This window comes from Sinocyclocheilus grahami, unplaced genomic scaffold, assembly GCF_001515645.1.
Source record: "Sinocyclocheilus grahami isolate Dianchi unplaced genomic scaffold, SAMN03320097.WGS_v1.1 scaffold108.1, whole genome shotgun sequence".
NCBI classification, from domain to species: Eukaryota; Metazoa; Chordata; class Actinopteri; order Cypriniformes; family Cyprinidae; genus Sinocyclocheilus; species Sinocyclocheilus grahami.
Window position 1 is genome coordinate 281,355 of NW_015505287.1, and position 20,770 is coordinate 302,124.

The window sequence follows — 20,770 nt, forward strand, 5'->3', positions numbered from 1 at the left end:
CAATTATCTGCCATTCTTCACCTCACCTGTTCACCTCTCAAGCTCTGTCAGGTTGGATGGGGGCAGATGCACATTTTCAGGTTTCTCCAGAAATATTTGATTGGGTTCAATCCCAGGCTCTGGCTGGGCCATCAAGGACATTCACACAGTTGTCTATAAGCCACTCTTGCTGTGTGCTTAGGGTCATTGTCCTGTTGGAAGGTGAACCTTCTGCCCAGTCTGAGGTTCTGAACGCTCTGGACTGGGTTTTCATTAAGGCTATCTCTATATTTTGCTGCACTGAGCATTCCTTCTACTCTGATGAGTCCCTCAATCCCTGCTACTGAAAAACAGCCCCTCAGCATGAGGCTGCTACCAGCACACTTTACTTTTGGGATGGTACTCTGCAGGTGATGAGCAGAGCTGGTTTCCTTCAAACATGATGCTTAGAATTGAGGTTTATCAGACCAGATAATCTTGTTTCTCAGCGTCTAAGGGTCCTTTAGGTGCTTTTTTGTAAATTCCAAGTGTGTTTTCATGTCTTAACTGAAGAGAGGATTGAGTCTTGCCAGACTGCCATAAAGCCCAGATCGGTGGAGTGTTGCAGTGATGTTTCTCCTATCTCCACATATAATCATGGAGCTCAACTAGATGACCATCAGGTTCTTGGTCACCACACTAACCAAAGCCCTTCTCCATCAGTTGCTCAGTTTGGCCAGGAGGCCAGCTCTAGGAAGAGTCCTGGTTGTTTCAAACTTCTTCCATTAAGGGTAATAGAGACGACATGCTTCTGTGACCCTTCAATGAAGCAGATTTTTTTTTCTGAACTCTTCCCCCGATGTGTGGCTTGACACAAACCTGTTTCTGAGCTTTACAGGCAGTTCTTTTGACCTCAGTGCTTGATTTTTGCTCTGATATGCATTATCAGCTGTTAGACCTTTTATTAAGACGTGTGCCTTTCCAAATCAGACCCATTCAATTGAATTTGCCACAGGTTAACTTCACTTGAAGTGTAGTAACATCTACAAGCAATATGAATGCCCCTGAGCTAAATTTCAACTGTCCCAGAACTGTATGAATACTTATGCAATGGAATCATTTTAGTTTTTTATTTTTAATAAATTTGCAAAGATTTTAAAAACAGTTTTTTTGCTTTACCATTATGGTGTATGGAGTGTAGATTGATGTGGGGAAAAAAAGTCATTTAAAGCAGTTTAACATAAGGCAGCAACATAACAAAACGTGAAAAAAATTAAGGGGTATGAATAATTTTGCAAGGCACTGTATGTTGGAATCAGCTGAAAGTGAATAAGACATGTTGAATTACAAGCCCACTTCTTTTTAAAACACAGGAGAATGTACAAGCAGAACTGAGAGGATTGTATTTTTCAGGCAAGCCACAGGGAGTCATGAGTAATTGCTGCATTTCACTTAATATCAAGCGTTTTCTATGTACATTATCTACTGAATAAAATGCCTAGCAAGGGAAAGACTGAAAGACTGAGAACTTGAAATTGATTCCTGCATAGATGCCACTTCCGATTCAAATTGGCCACAATACACTGGCTGTCACAATACAAATTTGTACAAATACATAAAATATACAGTGGGGCAAAAAAGTATTTAGTCAGCCACCAATTGCAAATTAACCATGCTTTTATTATAGTAAAAGTACAGTAACCATATTTTTTGTTGTTGTTGTTTTTTGGCAAATGGATTACCATTTGTATTTATTTTTTACTAAAAATTCCATAGTTAAACTATGGTTAATGTAGCAAAAACCATGGTTAATTTGTGGTTACCATGCTTTGACAATAGTATTGTCTTTGGATTTATAGTAAAATCATTGTTCATTTTTGTAAGGGTTGTGTTGTTGTCTGCCTTAGCTCCCCCTAAACCTATTAGAAAATATGATTATTTGTCTGCTAAATGACTACTGTAACATTACAATAGACAATAATGTCCTTTATACAGTATTTTGAGGGATGACTGATGAGCAACGGGCTGCTGTTGCTTAGCTAAGTAAACAAAGATAAAAGTGCAATAGCATATTTACAGATGAAATTGACCTGCACTTGGAACCCTGAACAGTAGTTTTGCTTCTCTGCTCCACCTGTGCGCTTCCACAGTCCACTCCATTCTCTCTCTAGCATTGATTACTCTGATCCAAACTGTTTGGCAAAGCATTGCCAGTCACGACTAACCGATTCATGATTTATTAGAGATTTAATTATCGAATGGTGAATTCGGAAATAATCGTTTTAGTACATTCGGCAGGCAATTATACAATAATAATATTAAAATAGTTAATAACGAGAATTGTCCCGGTTCTCCCGATGGCCAGTCCGCGCCTGATTTCCACAGACACGCAGAACGTGCAGGACTCATATATTGTCTTTTCGCGGCTTAATATTCAGAGACACTAGTCCATATCGTGTTTTGATTCAAGTGTACTTACCTACTTTTGATTTATTCGTCCAAAATGTGGCATATTCCGTCCGCGTTAGGCTATAGGACTTCCGTTTTTATGACTGGATTCTACGAACCAGTCTGTGCTTTCCGCATCGCGGAAATTATGTCTCAGAGTAGTCAGTGCAATTTGGAAAATAAATCAATTAAATCTGTATGTGGATGTGTGTAAATATTCAAATGTAAATCCCCTTTGTAATCGTTAACATTTTCATAAGTAACTGTAATTTAATTACACATTTTTTCTTAGTAACTGTAACTGATTACAGTTACATTTATTTTGTAATTAAATTACGTAACGCCGTTACATGTAACTAGTTACTCCCCAACACTGGTAATATGTTGTCACTGGTCCAAAGTATTACAGGCAAGGATATGCTGAGTTTGATCTCTGGAGGAAAGGCGAGACAATGACAGAGAGTCTAATGAGGCCTGCTTAAGGAGTGATCGCTATAAGAGAAAACACACTGCTCCCTCATGATCTGGATACAATTGAGGCAGTAAATAACACACGCACACACATTGTATCTGTCTTTTTGTCTCTCAGAAGAAATGTGCTCCTAATTAAAGGATAAAATTGTGATTCAATTAAGCATCAGCTGAACAGCTTAGAGTTGCATTGCTGTAACAAAACCACTTTCAGGGAAGATAGGGGGGTTGTGAATGCCGCAGCAAAAACTAGAGCATCACTTACCAAAAAACAGTTCACTAATGCTTTTCCTGAAGTATTAGAGAACAACAAAGATAAAAACTATGTGGGAGAAAAACTGAAATCTGAAGTTAATGGTGGGTTAGTTCATTTTCTCACCCTCGTGTCATTCTAAACCAATTAGACTTTTCTTTATCTTTGGAACACAACTGAAGATATTTTGAATATACTATATTTTAATATTTTTGTCAATGCATTGAAAGTCAGCATTTTCATGCTTCAAAAAGTACATAAAAACATTGTAAAAGTAATTCATAATAATCAAGCTGTTTAATCCAAGTCTTCTGAAGAGACATGATCACTTTATGATGAACAGATTTAATTTAAGCTTTTATTTACATACAAGCATTGTCAATTGTGAGTGAAATTTTTTAATTGCATAAATTCCTATCGAAATAACTGGATTTCACCATTTAAATTTCGCAGAGCAGTAAATGTGACCACAGTTCTGAGCAATGCCTGTCACCATCACAACAGATAACGAAAAAAATGTAATTTTTATTTTGGATATGCAGCCAAAAACTCTCAAGTTACATCCACTTTGTTCTTTTTCTGTTCTCTTTTGTCCAAACATTTAGCTCTGTCTCTCCGATAACTCAAACCATGAGAGATGCCAGTAACTAGGAAACTACTCACACAGCAGCAGAATATGGCAGTCAGTCACATTTTAGAGTGCTAAGTATGTTCAAATACGTGTATGTTGATGTTAAAAACGAGAGTAACTAATTTATTGTATAGACAAATGGACTTTAAATTTTCTTTGCTCACACCTGAATTTAATATTTTGGTTGAGCTGTGCTGGGTGAATGGAATCACACTGTAAAACAAAATTTCATATCATACACTGCTACTACTGTATAACCAGTCTACACTGCTTACACACTTGACGTGGGTATTTCATATATTCCAGTGGGGTATGAGTTATTCCAGTAACTGTCTTCCATCTGAGCCTTTATCAGTTTTGTAGCCTGGGTCCCTGCTGAATGCTTCGCTCTACACTTAAGAATTCGAAGCCACTGTCGGATAATGGATGCATTTGTGTCTCTGTTGAGCTTCAAATAACATCATGTTAACTGTAATGAGACTTTCCAGCGTTATGGAAGTCACTATTTTTGATATTTATTATCACTGTTTGAGGCATTGAACAGAAAATGGCCTTAACATTAGCTATTCATTTGTATACATTCAGAACATTCACACATTCAAACTGCTTATGTAAGCTGTGTATGAACAGAATCATTTGATAGTCACACACTTGGGTCGAATGCTTGGCCTAAGCCAGACTTCGGCTAAAATGAATTCTGTTCACACTGTATTTTTGGGTCAGAACCGCGGTATGTTTGCGTCAAAAGAAATAGTGTTACTTGACTCACTTTTGTGCTTTAGGTTTTTGAACCTTTGGGTTTTGTTTGCGAAGCGTCAACACTAACTGGCACTTGCATCTATCTGCTGTGAATGTAGTGCAAATGTTCCAAACATGTACGCCAAATTTGACAAAATTATATGTCATGCAGCGATTCACTTCCAGCAATTAAAATGATTACATTCATATCAGCATATTGTACGCTGATGAGACGAGCCCTCAGAACAGATCCTCAGAGAAGACCTCAGTGACTAGATAACCCCCCGGTGCAGATCCCTATGGCCAGCTATGATTGTGTCATTCCAGGACCAGCTGGGGCTTTTGCACAGTTTTATCAACAAGGATGCTTATTGTGCTTAAATGCTTAAAATGCCAAAAATGAAAATTCTGTCATAAATTACTCACCCTCATGTCGTTCCAAACCCATAAGACCTTCGTTCAACTTCGGAACACAAATTAAGATATTTTTAATGAAATCCAAGAGCTTTCTGCCCCTGCATAGACAGCAACACAACTGACACATTCAAGGCCCAGAAAGGTAGTAAGGACATCATTAAGTCCATGTGACATCAGTGGTTCAAGCTTAATTTTCTGAAGCTATGAGAATACTTTTTGTGTGCAAAGAAAACAAAAATTCAACAATTTCCTCTTTGTGTCAGTCTCTGTAGCGTATTCACACGACGCATGCGTGAGGTGCTGCTGACGCAGGAGCTGGCGCTCGGACGTAAAACCCGGATGCGCTGCGTCTTGTTTACAAGCAGAGGAATACACAAGCATGCGTCATTGAACTGTAGTGAACATGCATCGAAGACTGACACAGAAGATAATTTTTTTTAAATAAAGTTATTTTTGTTTTCTTTGCGCACAAAAAAAGCATTCTCGTAGCTTTAAAAAATTAAGCTTGGACCACTGGTATTGAACTGAACTGAATCAACAATGAACTGACTTGAACAGAACAATGACATTGCTGCCTTTTGCAGAACTGCTTATAGTTGAACTGAACTAATTGCAGATTGATGAACTTAACACTGTTATTGATTTGAACTGAACCAACATTTAAAAAAGCCCCTAAGTATGTGAATATATTAAAGGCGGTCACATTTACCACTGTTCAGGCATCTTTTGTCAACAAAATCCAGTCATTTCAATAGGAATCAATGCAATCTGGAATTTTGCATAAGAGCTAAAGATCCACATGCAGATTTTGCATCGGGCTTATTTGGTCTATCAAATTTGCTGCAGTGACCAAAAGAAAGCTCCTTCAAAAATCTTTTGACAATAGAAAATTGACCTTTTTGCTTGCAAAACCTTGCTGAAACTTTGCTGATGTGACTGCATCTCAAGTCTGTCTCAAAGCAAAAATGCATATGAACAACTATACTCACCAATAATAACTGCATCCTGCTGCTGTATGAATGTAACCATCTGAATAAATGCACAGGTATTGGACAAAGCACTTGGCACTAGAACCTCAGTGTGATGTACGAGGTTTAGACAGCTCACAGATCGGACAAAGTCAAATGGAAATTACAGCAAGAGCGACAACTACTGCAGCCATCCACAAATGACAGCTGCAATGTAAAATATCTGCCGCATAGTGCCTGCAGTATAAATGGGCATCACAAAGCTGTAGAACCTGAAGTGGAATGGCTGTTTTGTCTCTCTAGTGGCTCAGAGGGAATAATGAGGTTTTCTCAGAGCAGCGCTATCTTGGGTAAGTGTTACTGCAAGAAAAAAGAGAGAGGGTGAATGGGACAGAGCTGAACAATAGTGATGTCGGGATTGTTTTAGTGGCTCATCCATTTGTGCGTGCGTGTGCTGTAGATCAATGGCAGAGCTCCTCAAGAGTTTCTCATCGTGATGTATCGCTCTGTCTCAATAAGAAACCAGACTGGGAGGAAGAGGAAACAAGAGTCCATTCTGTCTGATTAGGTGGAGAGAATGGAGATAATGCCTAAAGGCGATCGTTTCATTGAAAACACCATCACTGGGAATAACATTAGCCTTTTTAATATTTCCACTCCCGACAGAAAGGGGCATCAGGTCCTCTAAGAATATTACGAGCAATTTATCACAAGGTATGCTTTTGTATCAATGTATGCTTTTATCCAAAGTTTGTGTTTATACAGTATTTTGGAAAATTGCTGATGATTTCAGTTACCAGCAAACTGAACTCTCATCTTTTTAAAGTATTTTTTTCCCAAGTTTAAAATCTATTTCACAGAATTATGCATATTTCCATCAAAAAGCATTGTTAAAAATGCAAGGAAAGTCCACAGTTTGTGTCTGGGGTTACAAATAAGTAGGTTTGCAAAGGGGTGGAAAATTTCCAAAAGTCCCTGGAAGATTCCAAAAGAATCCTGGAAAGTTTCCGAACTTTACTGGAAATGTTCCACCTTTTTGCAACCCTACAAATAAGTAATACAATATAACAAATAATATTGTAACATATATAATACATCTTAAACTGGCAGTACCAAGAGAAGTGCTGCAGTGCAAAGTATAAAAATTCCTCAAAAATATAAGCTACAACAGAGATTAATGTGTTATCTATCTATCCATACATCCATCCTCTTTTATATTTTTCTAGAATGCATGGATTTAATAAATTTGCTGCCAACATATGTTTCAACAACATTGTGAATATTGCTGTAGTTTTTATATGGTCAATAAGTTTTGTAAGGAGAGTGTCATCCTCTAAGATAGTTTAGCCGTTTTATCCAAAGTGATATATTAATAGGGTTCACTATCAATAGTTAGAGCTCCACATCTGTCACTTTTTGTGACAATGCAATCATGGGCGTAGCCAGGGTTTCATAATTCGTGCGGTCTGGGCTGGGGTGGGGTGGGGTTAAAGTGATAGTTCACCCAAAAATGAAAATTCTGTCATTATTTATTCACCCTCATGTCGTTCCAAACCCGTAAGACCTCCGTTCATCTTCGGAACACAAATTAAGATATTTTTGATGGAATCTGAGAGCTCTCTGACCCTCCCATAGACAGCAAGGCTCCTTACACGATCAAGATCCAGAAACGTAGCAAGGACATCGGTAAAATAATCCATGTGCCATCAGGGGTTCAACCGTAATTTTACACAGCTACGAGAATACTTTGTGCGCAAAAGAAAAAAAAACTACTTTATTCAACAATTCGTCTCCTCCGATAGGAGGAGTAATCTCCACCCTGGCGCCATTATGGAGAATATCCACTGAACGTAAATTGCGTATGCTGTTCTGTGTCAGCTGCGCCACGCGGATACGTTGTTTTCGTTCAAATCAAAGCGCAAACGATGTAAACAGCATATCCGCGTGGCGCAGCTGACACAAAACAGCATACGCAATTTACGTTCAGTAGACACAGTTGGAGGAGAAAATGAGATGGGAGTTTTTCGACCTACCCTAACTGTTTCGAACCAGAGTGCACAGAGTACGCATGCGCATTGCAGAGCTAGACGAGATGAGCATTTGAGGTTAAAAGGTATATAAATTGTAAAAAAAAAAAAAATTATTATGCTAGATAAGACCCTTATTCCTCGGCTGAGATCATTTAGAGCCCTTTGAAGCTTCACTGAAACTGCTTTTTAACCTCAATCCATTGAGCACCATTAAAGTCCATTATAAGGAGAAAAATTGAGGAATGTTTTCCTCAAAAAAGAAAGAAAGACATGAACATCTTGAATGACATGGGGGTGAGTAAATTATCAAGAAATTGTTATTTTGGAAGTGGAGTATTCCTTTAAGTGGAAAAGACAAGTACAAAAATGCTTATAATATCTGGATCTGGCAACTGTGCCCACGGCCTCACTCAGAAGTCTCTAAAGACTTGTTCGCTCCGCGATCATTTTCATACCACGGATGCTAAACTTTCTTGCAAACTGTCTAAACTGAGTTATACATGCAGACATTCATGAGAGGAGTTTTAAACAGCAAATTAGTCATTCAGAGAACAAATGTTATTTTTTAACATGAAACATTTACAGAGGTCCGGACCTCTGGCTTTACAAGCCTGAATGCAATAAATAAATAAATAAATAATAAAGCGTTTAAAGAAGTCTCATTACAAATTTGCAATTTATCATTTATCACCCAATAGTGGTTCGTTTCAATATTGCTTAGGTGGGATGCGATCTTGCTCAACAGCTTTCGGTTTAATATTGAAATATGACAGAATTTTGTGCCTAATTATAGTCATTGGTTTAAAATCATCTCCCATAACATAGATTCATCTGAAAGGAAAGCCCTATGGGGACAAAAAAAGGAAGGAGAACGAGAACAAAATTGAGAGTGAAGCTAAGAGAAGAGACAGGTGGCAAAGTGGCTTTTCACAGCCGAGCCCTCTTCCCATCCACTGTGGGACTGGTTGGGAGCCAAAAAAAATCCCGTACTACAGCAGAATAAACTGCTGTTTAAAATTCAAGCTTTGCCCTGAGAATTTCCTTCAGCTATCCTCTCAGCTAAAGGAAAATGTGTGCGTGTTAAATCAATACACGTCTCGCATTCTCTCCTTGTACTGAGAGGATGTGCGGTCCAACTTAGGAAGAGTGACTGAGAGAAAGACAGGGTCTTGAAAATCAGGCTGCAGCAGCCATAGGCATCTTCATGAAACGCTAATAAACTCCTCCACAACCTAATTTCAACTCGTACACATTTGCTGCATATAAATGCCACTGTGGATACATTAATTCTGTCCTGTGTACTGAAACTTCAGTTATCTGTTCCAATAAAGCTAATAATAGTAACCACTACAGCATCAACTCCAGGATTAGCGCTCTTCCCCACATTTAATCGAACAAATGTGACTGATGTGATATAAACGTTGAAACAAATTCAGTGCATGTATAGTTTTCTCAACGTTGGGGCTTTGGCTTAAGCTCTTGTAGAAAAGTCGATTGAAAACTGTTAATACCTTCTCACACGATGCTTGTTTTAGTGGTCTGCAGTGTACAGTGATAACGTCGGTTAGTGGTCTGTCTCATTGATTCTGGAGCAGCTAGAGTGAGAGGAGAACCTCAGGGCTCTAGGGAGGGCACTAGCCTTTCACAACCATCCGAGATCGCTTTCAACTCCACCAGAAACAAGCCTTCGTAATCTAACACTCGCAGAGAGCTGGTTTGTAAAAAAAAAAAAGGGAGCTTCACTGTCATCAGAGCTCAGAGAGTGAAAATTGAAATATGGGGAAAAAATTGTCTGGCGTATGTGTAAAAATGAAGTGTAGAGTTCTTGCAGACATTCAGAGGGGAACCCAGTATCACATAAAATATTAATGCAGATCACTGTTGTCTTTCTATTTGGACCTCTGAAGAAACAAATACAATGGTGTGAGTTAAACCAAGCCGGAGGTATAAAAGTACAAAGAAATCACTCTGACAACACCTTAACACTTTCCAAAACACCTGTTCCTCACTGTGCACTGCACATTTTCATGATCCATGAGATCACTGAGATGTTTTCTGTAAGTGTGGGGAAAATGTCTGTATTAACCTTGTTGCCGCAAGACACTCCCTGTTTGCTAATAGTGTAATTACACTGGATTCAAGAGGTTATGAAAAGCCAAAAGTAATTAAATACAGAAAAAATGGTGCACTGTTCGCTGAAGTAGTTATTTTGAATTTGAATCTGAAGTATTATTATTAAATGTTAATCCAGTTGGCTTGAAAAATGTCAAGATGACCTGTGAAATATGCACTTTGGAAAGCTAAATTAAACGTGAGGAGTAAAAAGTATAATTATTTAGCCTGGGAAATGTAATTCAGTAAAACTACAAGTATTCACTTTCAGTGTTTTTAAATAAAATAAAATAGAACTCCATGTATTGTGAAGTTTTATGTGTATTAGTATTAGAGTAACTAGCCACTAGTTATTACACGGCTCTGTGGAATACATTCTGATTGGTCAATCTTCCCATTAAATAGTGTGGTATTTCCGGTTATCCAGACATCTGAAACCAGCCCTACTTTTCATGTCTCTCATATCACATCATGGACTCTTAAGTTTAAAGAAACAACTCAACTGCTGCCAGCTGAGTTATGTATCCAGTTGCCTATCAAAAAAATACCTCCGAGTACTTGGGTGCTTGTTTGTACACTGCAATGATTTTTTTGTGGGGAAAAAAATGGAAGAAAAAAGTGGAAGATTTAAGCATATAATTTAAAGACATGAATTGTTATTAACAAAGACTACTGTCCAAACTGTGAGTTTAATAAGATTATTTGAATGTTTTTGAAAGAAGTTTCTTCTGTTCTCCAAGGCTGCATTTGTTTGTCACCAAGGCTGCATTTTTTTCTATGCGAGTATACTGCAAGTAAAATGTAATTTATTCCTGAGATGCAAAGCTTTTACTCATATGATTCTTCAGAAATAATTCTAATATGCTGACTTGCTGCACACACAAAAACAAAATCTTAGAATTATCAATGTTGAAAACAGTGCTGCTTCATATTTTTGTGGAAACTGTGATACTTGTTTTCGGCACGAATAGAAAGTTCAATGAACAGCATTTATTCGCAATGTCTTTACTGTCACTTCTGATCAAATGAATGCACCCTTGCTGAATAAAAGTATTTATTTCCTTTAAGTACCCATTAAAAAGTCTTTCACCAAATGGAATGGCTTCCTAGGCAGACCATTTGTTCATGACACTGTCTGACTGTACATTATCCCTCACTTAGCAAATCCATCTGTCCTTCTCTTTTAGCTCTGATTGTCCACGAAGGTCCCTCCGTATTTCGCATCTTTAACCGCTGGCAGGCTGTCAATCAGCAGTGGAAAGTCTTAAACTACGACAAGGTCAAAGACAACGAGGAGCATCAGAAGACCTGTGCTGCATTCCGGACCCTCTCTCTGCCGCTGACGCACCGGATGTGGCCGACCGGCACGGAAGGTGAAGCCTCCACCTCCACATCCTCCCTCATGGCTGCAGCGGCGGGCACCGCAACCCCCACCACAAACTCCGTCCCGTTGGCAGCAGGTGCCACGACAGAGCCGCAGGACTCGTCTGAGCCCAGCAATGAGCAACCCTCACTGCCAGACCACCACTGTGCTTACAACATCCTTCATCTCCTCAGCCACCACCTGAGGCCCCAGGAGCCACGCGGACAGACCAGCAACAGCAACCGCGAACTGGTCATGAGAGTCACTACAGTGTGAGGCCTAGTTTACGGTTGAATCTCTGCATGTGACGTATTTACAAGAAAGGATTCACTGAGGAGAATTGAACAGTGTTACCCGAAGATCCAGTGCAGTCTAGGTTTGTTTTTCTATTTTTTACAGTATTGAATAAAACGAGGAGGAAGCAGTTTCTCTCACAGTGGCTACAGGAAAGATTATGGCCATTAGGTTTCAAATGTGAGCAACTGAGAAAGGTCAAAGGTCAGTGGGGTGGGGTCTCTGAGTGTGTGCGCGCGTGTGTAATGAGTTTATCGTCAGCTTAAGGCCACAGTCAGAGCTGTGACCGTTCTGAAGCACAACCATAACAATGCAATCCAGTTTCTACACCGACAGCCACTGCTGAACTCGAACATCTCAGAGTGAAGAACAAACGTGTTTGTATGGAAAACACGCAACATCACACTAATTTTACGATTACTACATTACTAAAATCCTATTATTAATGTTACTTGCGAGAATAAGCAAGTCTAAATCGGTTTCTTAACAAACCAAATGTGGTATTGAAGAAGCAAACTATTGTGTTTACACTCACAGGCAGTACATTTTTTAGCGAAATCAATCCTCTCTGGTTTTGACAGTCTTTTACATCAATAACAGGAAACCACGTTACAGTGGAGACAACTCGCAGCAATCGAACATTTTCCAAACTACAAAAAAGTGGCCCAATTTCAGGCAAATTATTGGTCAACTGACATATTTTGTTTACATTTGTTACATTTGTGAGAGAAAAAGGTTGCTACATTAAAAAAAGACAAATCAAACTGGTTTGACTGTTGTATGCGTCTGTTTCTCATCTGGAAATAGCTGCTGCCACACAGCATTCAATCAAATCATGCATTTCATGCGTTTCCTTCCCAAGCCTAGGGCTTCAAGCAATCATGAGCACTTGGAATGTTTACATTAATCCCATTTTTATTATAACACTTTATTTTTTCTCAAAACAGGTACAGACAGAAAGTGGATCTAAGTGCCTCCTCCAAGCCTGACCACAGCTGTCTGTTAGTTTCTGAGTAATCATATCTGCCTTCTCCTTCTGTTAATGGTCCGCTCCTTCCGGATTCACAATTTTAGAAAGAGGGGAAACGACTGAACAATTAAAGCCCAAGCAAATGAAGTGTTTGAACAGTGCACCTACAGACCTAAGTGCAGAAATAATCACTAATTGAGTTGAATGCATTTGATGACAGAAATGAGGTACAAGTTCTATGGAAACACTTAAATAGACGAGTGTGGGACTGTTGATTTGTAGATGAGTGAATAGACCTATATTATTCTTGAATATTCATGGAGCAGAAAAATCATTGCATAATATAACCTTATAATTAAAAATGAGTTGCAGCAATGCAAAACATTCACAGCACTTCCTCTAAACAATGCTAAATCAACACAGCGAGTAGAGAGAATGTCAACTGCTTTCACTGACTGCATTTGAAGATGCGTTCAAACTCATTCACTGCTGCTGATGTCAAATTGTGGTTTGTTCCATGTGAAATGAAAACACCTCCAACGGAGGGCCAAGGCACGAGAGAGTGTAAGTGTTTTGACATTTCCTTCACTGGAATCCAGCTAGATTGCAGGGAGATGGATATATTATAGCGATAATGTAAAAAATCAGAGTAAAACCATGAGGAATGATTCATCTAGTCTACTAGTGTCTTTGATTGTTTATCCACAGCGACTGACTACTCCAGTTCTACCAGTAGATCTCCCTCTCCGACTGTATCTCCAGCTTTACAGTGCACACTCTTCACCTGAAAATTAACACACATTTTATTAGGAAAGTCCAACATTTCTGCATCTGAAAAAGCTATTTGTGTTGAAGTCAGTAATGTCAGTCAAACACACTGGACGCAGGAAGCTTTCCAGAGAAACAATAGAAAAAACTATTTAACAAACTAACTAATGCTTCCATAATATTCCATATTTGGGTAATTTTAAAGTAATTATTTATTTATACTTTTTCTATAAATTAGATTTAGATTTGAATAAGTTTAAGACTTTTTGGATACAACCTATGTTGATGCTTTAGTGATTCTACAAACCTTGAGAGATATTTGAAGAAAAATACAATGATGCATGAAGGTGCATTATTTTAGAATCACTGAGATAATATTAAGGTCTTTGCACACGGAGTTCGAAATTTCCATGTGTTTTTTTTTCTCTTCCCGTATTTGTCATTCTTTCCTATCAAAACGCTTGCTACGGATGCGAAAACACAGAAAATCGAACCTGATCCAAATTTTTTTTATGACGGACGAAAGTTTCGGAGGCAGTGTGTAAACGTTATTGACGCAATGCAAGGTCGTATTTATTTTTTAACATGCGAACATTTCGGACGAGAATTTGTGCAAGGTGTGCAAAGAACTTTAGAGTTTTCAGTAATATTTTTAATGTTATATTTCTATATTTTGCATTTTTACTTTAGTTTTAGTAATTTCTGTCATTTTTATTGTTTTTTTATGTCTATACAGTTTTTTTTATAGATTTTGAAGATTTAGTTTTAGTTATATTAGTTCATCAAATACATCACTTTAAGTCAAAATGAGAAATGTCTTGGCAACTAGCTGAAAAAAATGTATATGTAAAAATGTTTTAGATAAAATGTTTTTTTTATGGTTTTAGTTATATATAACAACCCTGACATGAAGTAAAATAAAATATCCCGCCAACCATCAAACGAACCATAATCTGGTTTTAGTCATCTTACAAGGAGGGAGACTTTTTACAGTAGCTAAGTGGTCTGGTCAGAATACAAGTGTGGATAATGGACCGCGGCCCCTCGCGGTCTCTCTCTCTCTCATGGTGTTGGGTATTGTAATGTAGCTATGTGGTAGAGTGTGTTCTTTATGTCATATCGATTTATGATGCACAGAGTAGTGAGGAGGATTGTGTATCAACTTACAGTATGTATGTATGTGAGTGAGCTCACCTTGGCTGTCTTTGCTGCGGTCATGCTGTTCTGCATCTTCATGGCTTCAATCACACAGATCTCCTGTCCCTCTGCAACCTTCAGAACACCAATGAACAAATAAACCGCAACAGCTATTCCACAAGGAGTACTTTCTAATAACTTCTTGAAACACATGACTCACAGAGCATCTGTTCATAGACTCGTGCAGGTCTAGTACATAAAACGACCTCAGCACAAAGAGCAGGGGAATATTGTAATATAATTTCATAAAGGCGCATGCATTAGAAGAGTCATAACAGTTAACAAACGCACAAAGCTCACTGTAGCGCTCACTGTAACGCGAGAGCAAAATCAATAAAGAAACCTCTGTTTATATCTATCAAACTCTCCATTAGGGAAATGGATTATGGAAATAAGCGAGCACTGAGGAATCGCTGTTTCCCTCCATCCACAAGGACTCATTTCTGTCTTATCTATACAGAAGTGCCGAAATCAGGTGTGTGTGTGTGTGTGTGTGTGTGTGTGTGTGTGTGGTGACTAATCAGTGTGAGAGCTCTTCATTGCAGTGCTCTTGTGTGTGTGATGTTGCTGAGTGAATGAGATGTTTTACTGGAAGGGCTCAGATGTATTAGCCGGAGCCAGTCGGTCTGTACATTATATAGAAGTCATTAACAAACTGAGTCAGGACACATTCAATTCAAGTTGACAGCAACACGCAGACATTTTGTCATTCTGAAGTGCACTGTCAGCTTTACAAATTATGTCATCCTAATGCAAATCACGTTACTTAAAGCAATAGCTCATTCGAAACAGAAAAATCTGTCCTCATTTAAACATCATTTTAAACCTGTATGACTTTCTTTGTTCTGTGAAACACAAAAGGAGATCATTTAATGAACACCTGGTTGGGTGAATTTAATACAACGGCAGCAAATAACGACTCACTTAAGCAACTGCACAAAGTGGCTTGTTGGAAATGCTTAAATTGTTAAAGGGATGGTTAACCCAAAAATGAACATTCTGTCATAAATTACTCACCCTCGTGTCGTTCCAAACCCGTAAGACCTTTGTTCATCTTTGGAACACAAAGATAATTTGATGAAATTCGAGAGCTTTCTTTCCCTGAATAGACAGCAATGTAATTACCACGATCAAGGCCCAGAAAGGTAGTAAGGACATTGTTAAAACAGTCCATGTGACATCAGTGGTTCAACCTTAATTTTATGAAGCTACGAGAATACTCTTTGTGTGCAAAGAAAACAAAAAGAATGAAATTTTTCAGCGATTTCTTTGCACAAAGCGTATTCTCGTAGCTTCATAAAATTAAGGTTGAACCACGGATGTCACATGAACTATTTTAATAATGTCCTTATTACCTTTCTGGGCCTTGAACGTGTCAGTTGTGTTGCTGTCTATGGAGGGTCAGAAAGCTCTGATTTAATCAAAAATATCTTAACTTGTGCTCCGAAGATGAACAAAGGTCTTACAGGTTTGGAACAACATGAGGGCGAGTAATTAATGACAGATTTTAAATTTTTGGTTGAACTGTTCCTTTAAGTTCGAAAAACAACCCAGTATTTAAAGCTATACCATGTAATTACCATGTAACGACTTACAGTTAAAACGTCTTAATGATGAGTTTGTTTCTTACAAACACACAGCTTTTCACTTCACAAGATGTTAACTGATGGACTAGACTCGTGTGGATTACTTGTGGATTATTGCGATGTTTTTATCAGCTGTTTGGACTCATTCTGACGGTACCCATTCACTGCAGTGGATCCATTGGTGAACAAGTGATGTAATGCTTAATTTCCCCAAATGTGTTTCTGATGAAGAAACAAACTCATCTACATCTCAGATGGCCTGAGGGTCAGTACATTTCCTGGACATTTTTATTTTGGGGTGAACTATTCCTTTAAATAATGAGTGAGTACATCATAAATCCATCTTCCAAACTGTGTTTTTGCCTTATCCTGAATCACAATAGTAAGCCTATAATAATTATTTATATTTTAGAATTGTCCAGGCAGATTTCAGTGGAAACTGCAAACTTTTGCCATTGGTCCATACATATTTGTGTGCCATCTAGCGCTTCATACTCCAGTCCAGTGGATGGCAGAAATGCACCATTTTTCCGATTTTTTTAACCCAATATAAAACTGCTTCAATATCAGGCTGCATTTGTATTCAATATTTTTCTTCAAGCAAAATTTATCAGAAAGCTAGGAAAATTATACATCAGCAATATGTTTTATGCTTTTTTGCTGCATGAAGATAATGAGTAAATGATGACCGCATTTTCATTTCTTGGTGAACTATCACTCTGTGAACTAACACAAGGTAAAGTGTACTTGCATACTATGTTTATTGTTAATATCAAGCTATCCTTTTTCCTCTTGTTTCTAAGTGTCTGGCATTTGACTACTATCAGCTTTCTTAAAAGTATTACCCAGAGACCTCTGAACAATCCAAATTAAATGTGAATCCATATGTCAAACTGGGAATTGGGGAGAAATATAGTTCTACTGATTGTGCCGTGCATTTGCAGTATTTCCAGGAAGTGTCTTACATTATCTCCTGGTTTAACGGACACAGCCACCACAGATCCTGGCATGGGAGAGCGGAGGATACTACTGGTGTCTTCTGGAACCTTCTCTGGCATGTGTTTACTGAGAGATGCTGCCAGTTTACTCAGCACACGCAGCTTAAACTGAACATATGAAAGACAGAGAAATGGTTACACTGATACCTCAAATTAAAGAAAGAACACTATGATGATACAAACAACCAAACGAATGAAAGACACTCCAAAAGACTACCATCAAACCCACACACAAACACATTTCAGCCTTTTTTTTTTTTTTGCAGTAAAATGCACATTATAACTTATTCAGACCAAGATCAATGCTAATTTAATAGCAGCCCTGTAAAAGATTGCACATCCAAGAAAATTATGGAAAATGACTTGCTTGCAGGGCTTTCGGATACTTGGAAATGCTGCAGAGCGTACCAATGCATTGTGCCCATGTATATTTAATCTTCTTGCTTTAACTACCGTTAAACATTTTTTTAAATCTCATACATTTTGGTAAATCCACAATCTTTTTTCTTTGATTCTTTAACGAATAAGTAAAAAGAACAGCATTTATTCAAAATAGAAATCTTATCTAACAATATAAGTCTTTACTATCTATTTAATAAATGTATTAATTTCTTTAAAGAAAGAAAAAAGACATTTACTGACCACAAACTTTTGAATAGTGTTATATATTGTAACACAACATTTAACTTTTTATGTATCAAAGAATCCTAAAAAAAATAAAAATTATCACAGGTCCCAAAAAATATTGACATAAATCAGCATATTAATGCTTTCTGAAGGGTCATGTGACACTGAAGACTGAAGTAACGATGCAGAAAATTCCACTTTGCTTCACAGGAATAAATTAGATTATAAAGTATATTCAAGTAGAACACTGTTATTTTAAATTGCAATAATGTTTCACAAAATGACAGGTTTTCTTCTGTATTTTTGATCCAATAGATACAGCCTTGATTCGCATAAGAAACGTCCTTAAAAAACATAAAAAAATCTTACTGATCCCAAATTTTGAGTTGCAGTTCAAACGAACTAAAAACATTTTCTTCTCAACACTGGAACTCATAGTTCCTATATGAGCTCATTACCATTACAGTTTAGTACAAGCATCGCGGTCTCCTTGCAGCGGATCTCCATGTGTGCAGCAATTTCTTTACACATTCTATAAGCTGTTTGTGGGTTACAGGTTGGTAAAAAATACCCACATATGAACATGCATCCAGTGAACACATTTAGCCCAGAACACGGCATTGTTTTGGACGTTCAGCTCTGTCACTAAATATACCTCATAAAAGCAGTCCAATCAGGTTGTGGCTGTATCCTTGTGCCTTTTATTTTATATCTTTAGGTTCTGTAATAAAAATTAGAGAGCAAACGCTAAGTGAACCAGGACTAAATGGCTCGATTTAGGGACTAAATTGAGAACCAATCTACAAGTGTAAACAAGCCCTACAGGTTTCTCACCCTCAGTGGCAATTTCTAACCAGCGTGTCATTGTGAAGACCCCCTTGTATATTAGTGATGTCATTTCTGCACTATGTTTAGCAGAAAGGAAAAGGTGGCTCACTCATTAATCACTGGGTAGCTCTCTGAAGGGAATGTGTCTGCTTTCCAGGAATTCAACCAAGGAAGCCTTACATCATTGTGCTAAAGTCAGGTCACACAGGCTGATGAAGGGTGAGGATTCTGTGACCGGGGTCAAATCACTAAATCTCCGAGCAACAAGGTGAAGTCACAACTGAAATATTTAGTGGCTGCCAGCATGTGCTTAGGAGAAGTACCACAACATAGTTGGGCACTTGAATTTAAAATGTATAAAGACAAAGACTGGAATTACTTCGACTATTTTTCCATTATCTTTACAAATTATATGACCAATTAACAACATTATAATTTGGGGTTAGTTCGATTTTTTTTTATCTTTTGATTCTCCATGCTCACCAAGGCTGCATTTATTTGATCAAAAAATACAGTAAAGACATGAAAAAATGTAAAATATAATTATTTATTAGTTATTATAAATAACTTAACTATAAACAACTTTTTTTTTTTAAGTTTGCTAATGTAATATGTGTGACCCTGGAGCACAAAACCAGTCATAAGTAGCACAGGTATATTTGTAGCAATAGCCAATAATATATTGTATGAGTCAAAATTATCGATTTTTCTTTTATGCCAAAAATCTTTCGGATATTAAGTAAAGATCATGTTCCATGAAGATATTTTGTAAATTTCCTACTGCAAATATCCAAAAATGTTCCTCTCTTGTGGTCCAGGGTAACATAATATAAAATGTCATTTATTGCTGCCATGCAAGGCTGAAGCATCATTACTGCAGTCTTCAGTGTCACATGATCTTTCAGAAATCATTCTAATATGCTGATTTGCTGCTCAAGAAACATTTCCTATTATCAATGTTGAAAACAGTTGTGATGCTTCATATTTTTGTGGTAAGCATGAAACTAATTTTTTATTTTTTTTATTTTTTTCATGAACAAAGTTTTCATCTAGCATTTATTTCAAATCTCCTCCACTTTTGACCAATTAAATGCATCCTTGCTGAATATTTTATTTTACTGTTCCCAAGCATATGACATATTACCAGTATAACAATTTCAGTAAAAAGGTGAATAAAATAACATGAATTTTAAACAGCAGAGTCTTTGGATACGGCAGATCTGTAATCTGTGATGGCAAAGCCCCATTTACAGCATTCATTACTTCAGTCAACAAAACACCGTTACATAATCCTTAAGAAATCTTTCTAATGTACTGAATTGGTATTCGAGACACATTCTTATTACCAGCACAGCTGAACATAGTTGCACTGCATAATGATGTTGAGACTGCAAGACACCGTCTTTTTTCAACTGCTAAAGCACTGAGTGCACTGAAGTCCTTGTACACTTGTGAATCAAATTTTGATTTTAAAAAATGACCAAAATGAAACCCTTTTAGAAACCCATCGGTCCATACGCTGCTGTTTTGGGAGACTAAGGCTATTCCAAATACAATCTGCAAAACAGTCAAGAGTTTCAAAGAAAGTGCCACCTCTGCTACTGACAGATATTGTAAATGGATAGGAACAATTAACGACAGATGAATCGCAGTTTGAGGTGTTCACCTGCAAGGTTCACGAAGTGCTCTACAAGCCTATCACACCTATGGGAAGTGCTGCAAAAAACATGGAATGAAACTGCACCTGAATATTTTAATAAACCGACTGCCAGAAAGCACAAGGTCTGCACAGCTATCACATGGAGGCTTTCTACAACACACTGAAGAAATGTAAAGCAAACTGTCACAAAATCATGCTCCATTCTAGAGCAAGGGGTTGTGGGTGACATTAACCCATAAAGCATGCAAATATGCACACGTCAAAAAAAATCTACCAGAAACATTATACCATCTTGGCACCATTTACATAATTTTCAATGTGATTTGGGACACACTAATACTAATCTTGCATGCCATTTAAAGGGGTCATATGACGTTGCTAAAAATAACATTATTTTGTGTATTTGGTGTAATGAAATGTGTTTATGTGGTTTAAGGTTAAAAAACCCCCATT

The 20,770-nt window shown here is 37.6% G+C and overlaps 2 protein-coding genes across 2 annotated transcripts in view; one reads left to right on the forward strand and one right to left on the reverse strand.

Annotated features, from left to right (window-relative positions):
- The window catches only part of LOC107588852 (E3 ubiquitin-protein ligase MARCH4-like), a 38,503-nt gene extending 26,196 nt beyond the window's left edge, over window positions 1-12,307 (forward strand). Inside the window, exon 3 of the mRNA XM_016277093.1 lies at window positions 11,214-12,307. Coding sequence (XP_016132579.1) covers window positions 11,214-11,665 — 452 coding nt within the window. The 3' untranslated portion in view covers window positions 11,666-12,307. The remainder of the gene's footprint in view (window positions 1-11,213) is intronic.
- Window positions 12,308-12,482: 175 nt separating this feature from the next.
- pcca (propionyl-CoA carboxylase subunit alpha) overlaps window positions 12,483-20,770 on the reverse strand; it is a 51,343-nt gene continuing 43,055 nt past the window's right edge. Inside the window, 3 exon segments of the mRNA XM_016277041.1 lie at window positions 12,483-13,437; window positions 14,616-14,693; window positions 17,170-17,310. Coding sequence (XP_016132527.1) covers window positions 13,369-13,437; window positions 14,616-14,693; window positions 17,170-17,310 — 288 coding nt within the window. The 3' untranslated portion in view covers window positions 12,483-13,368.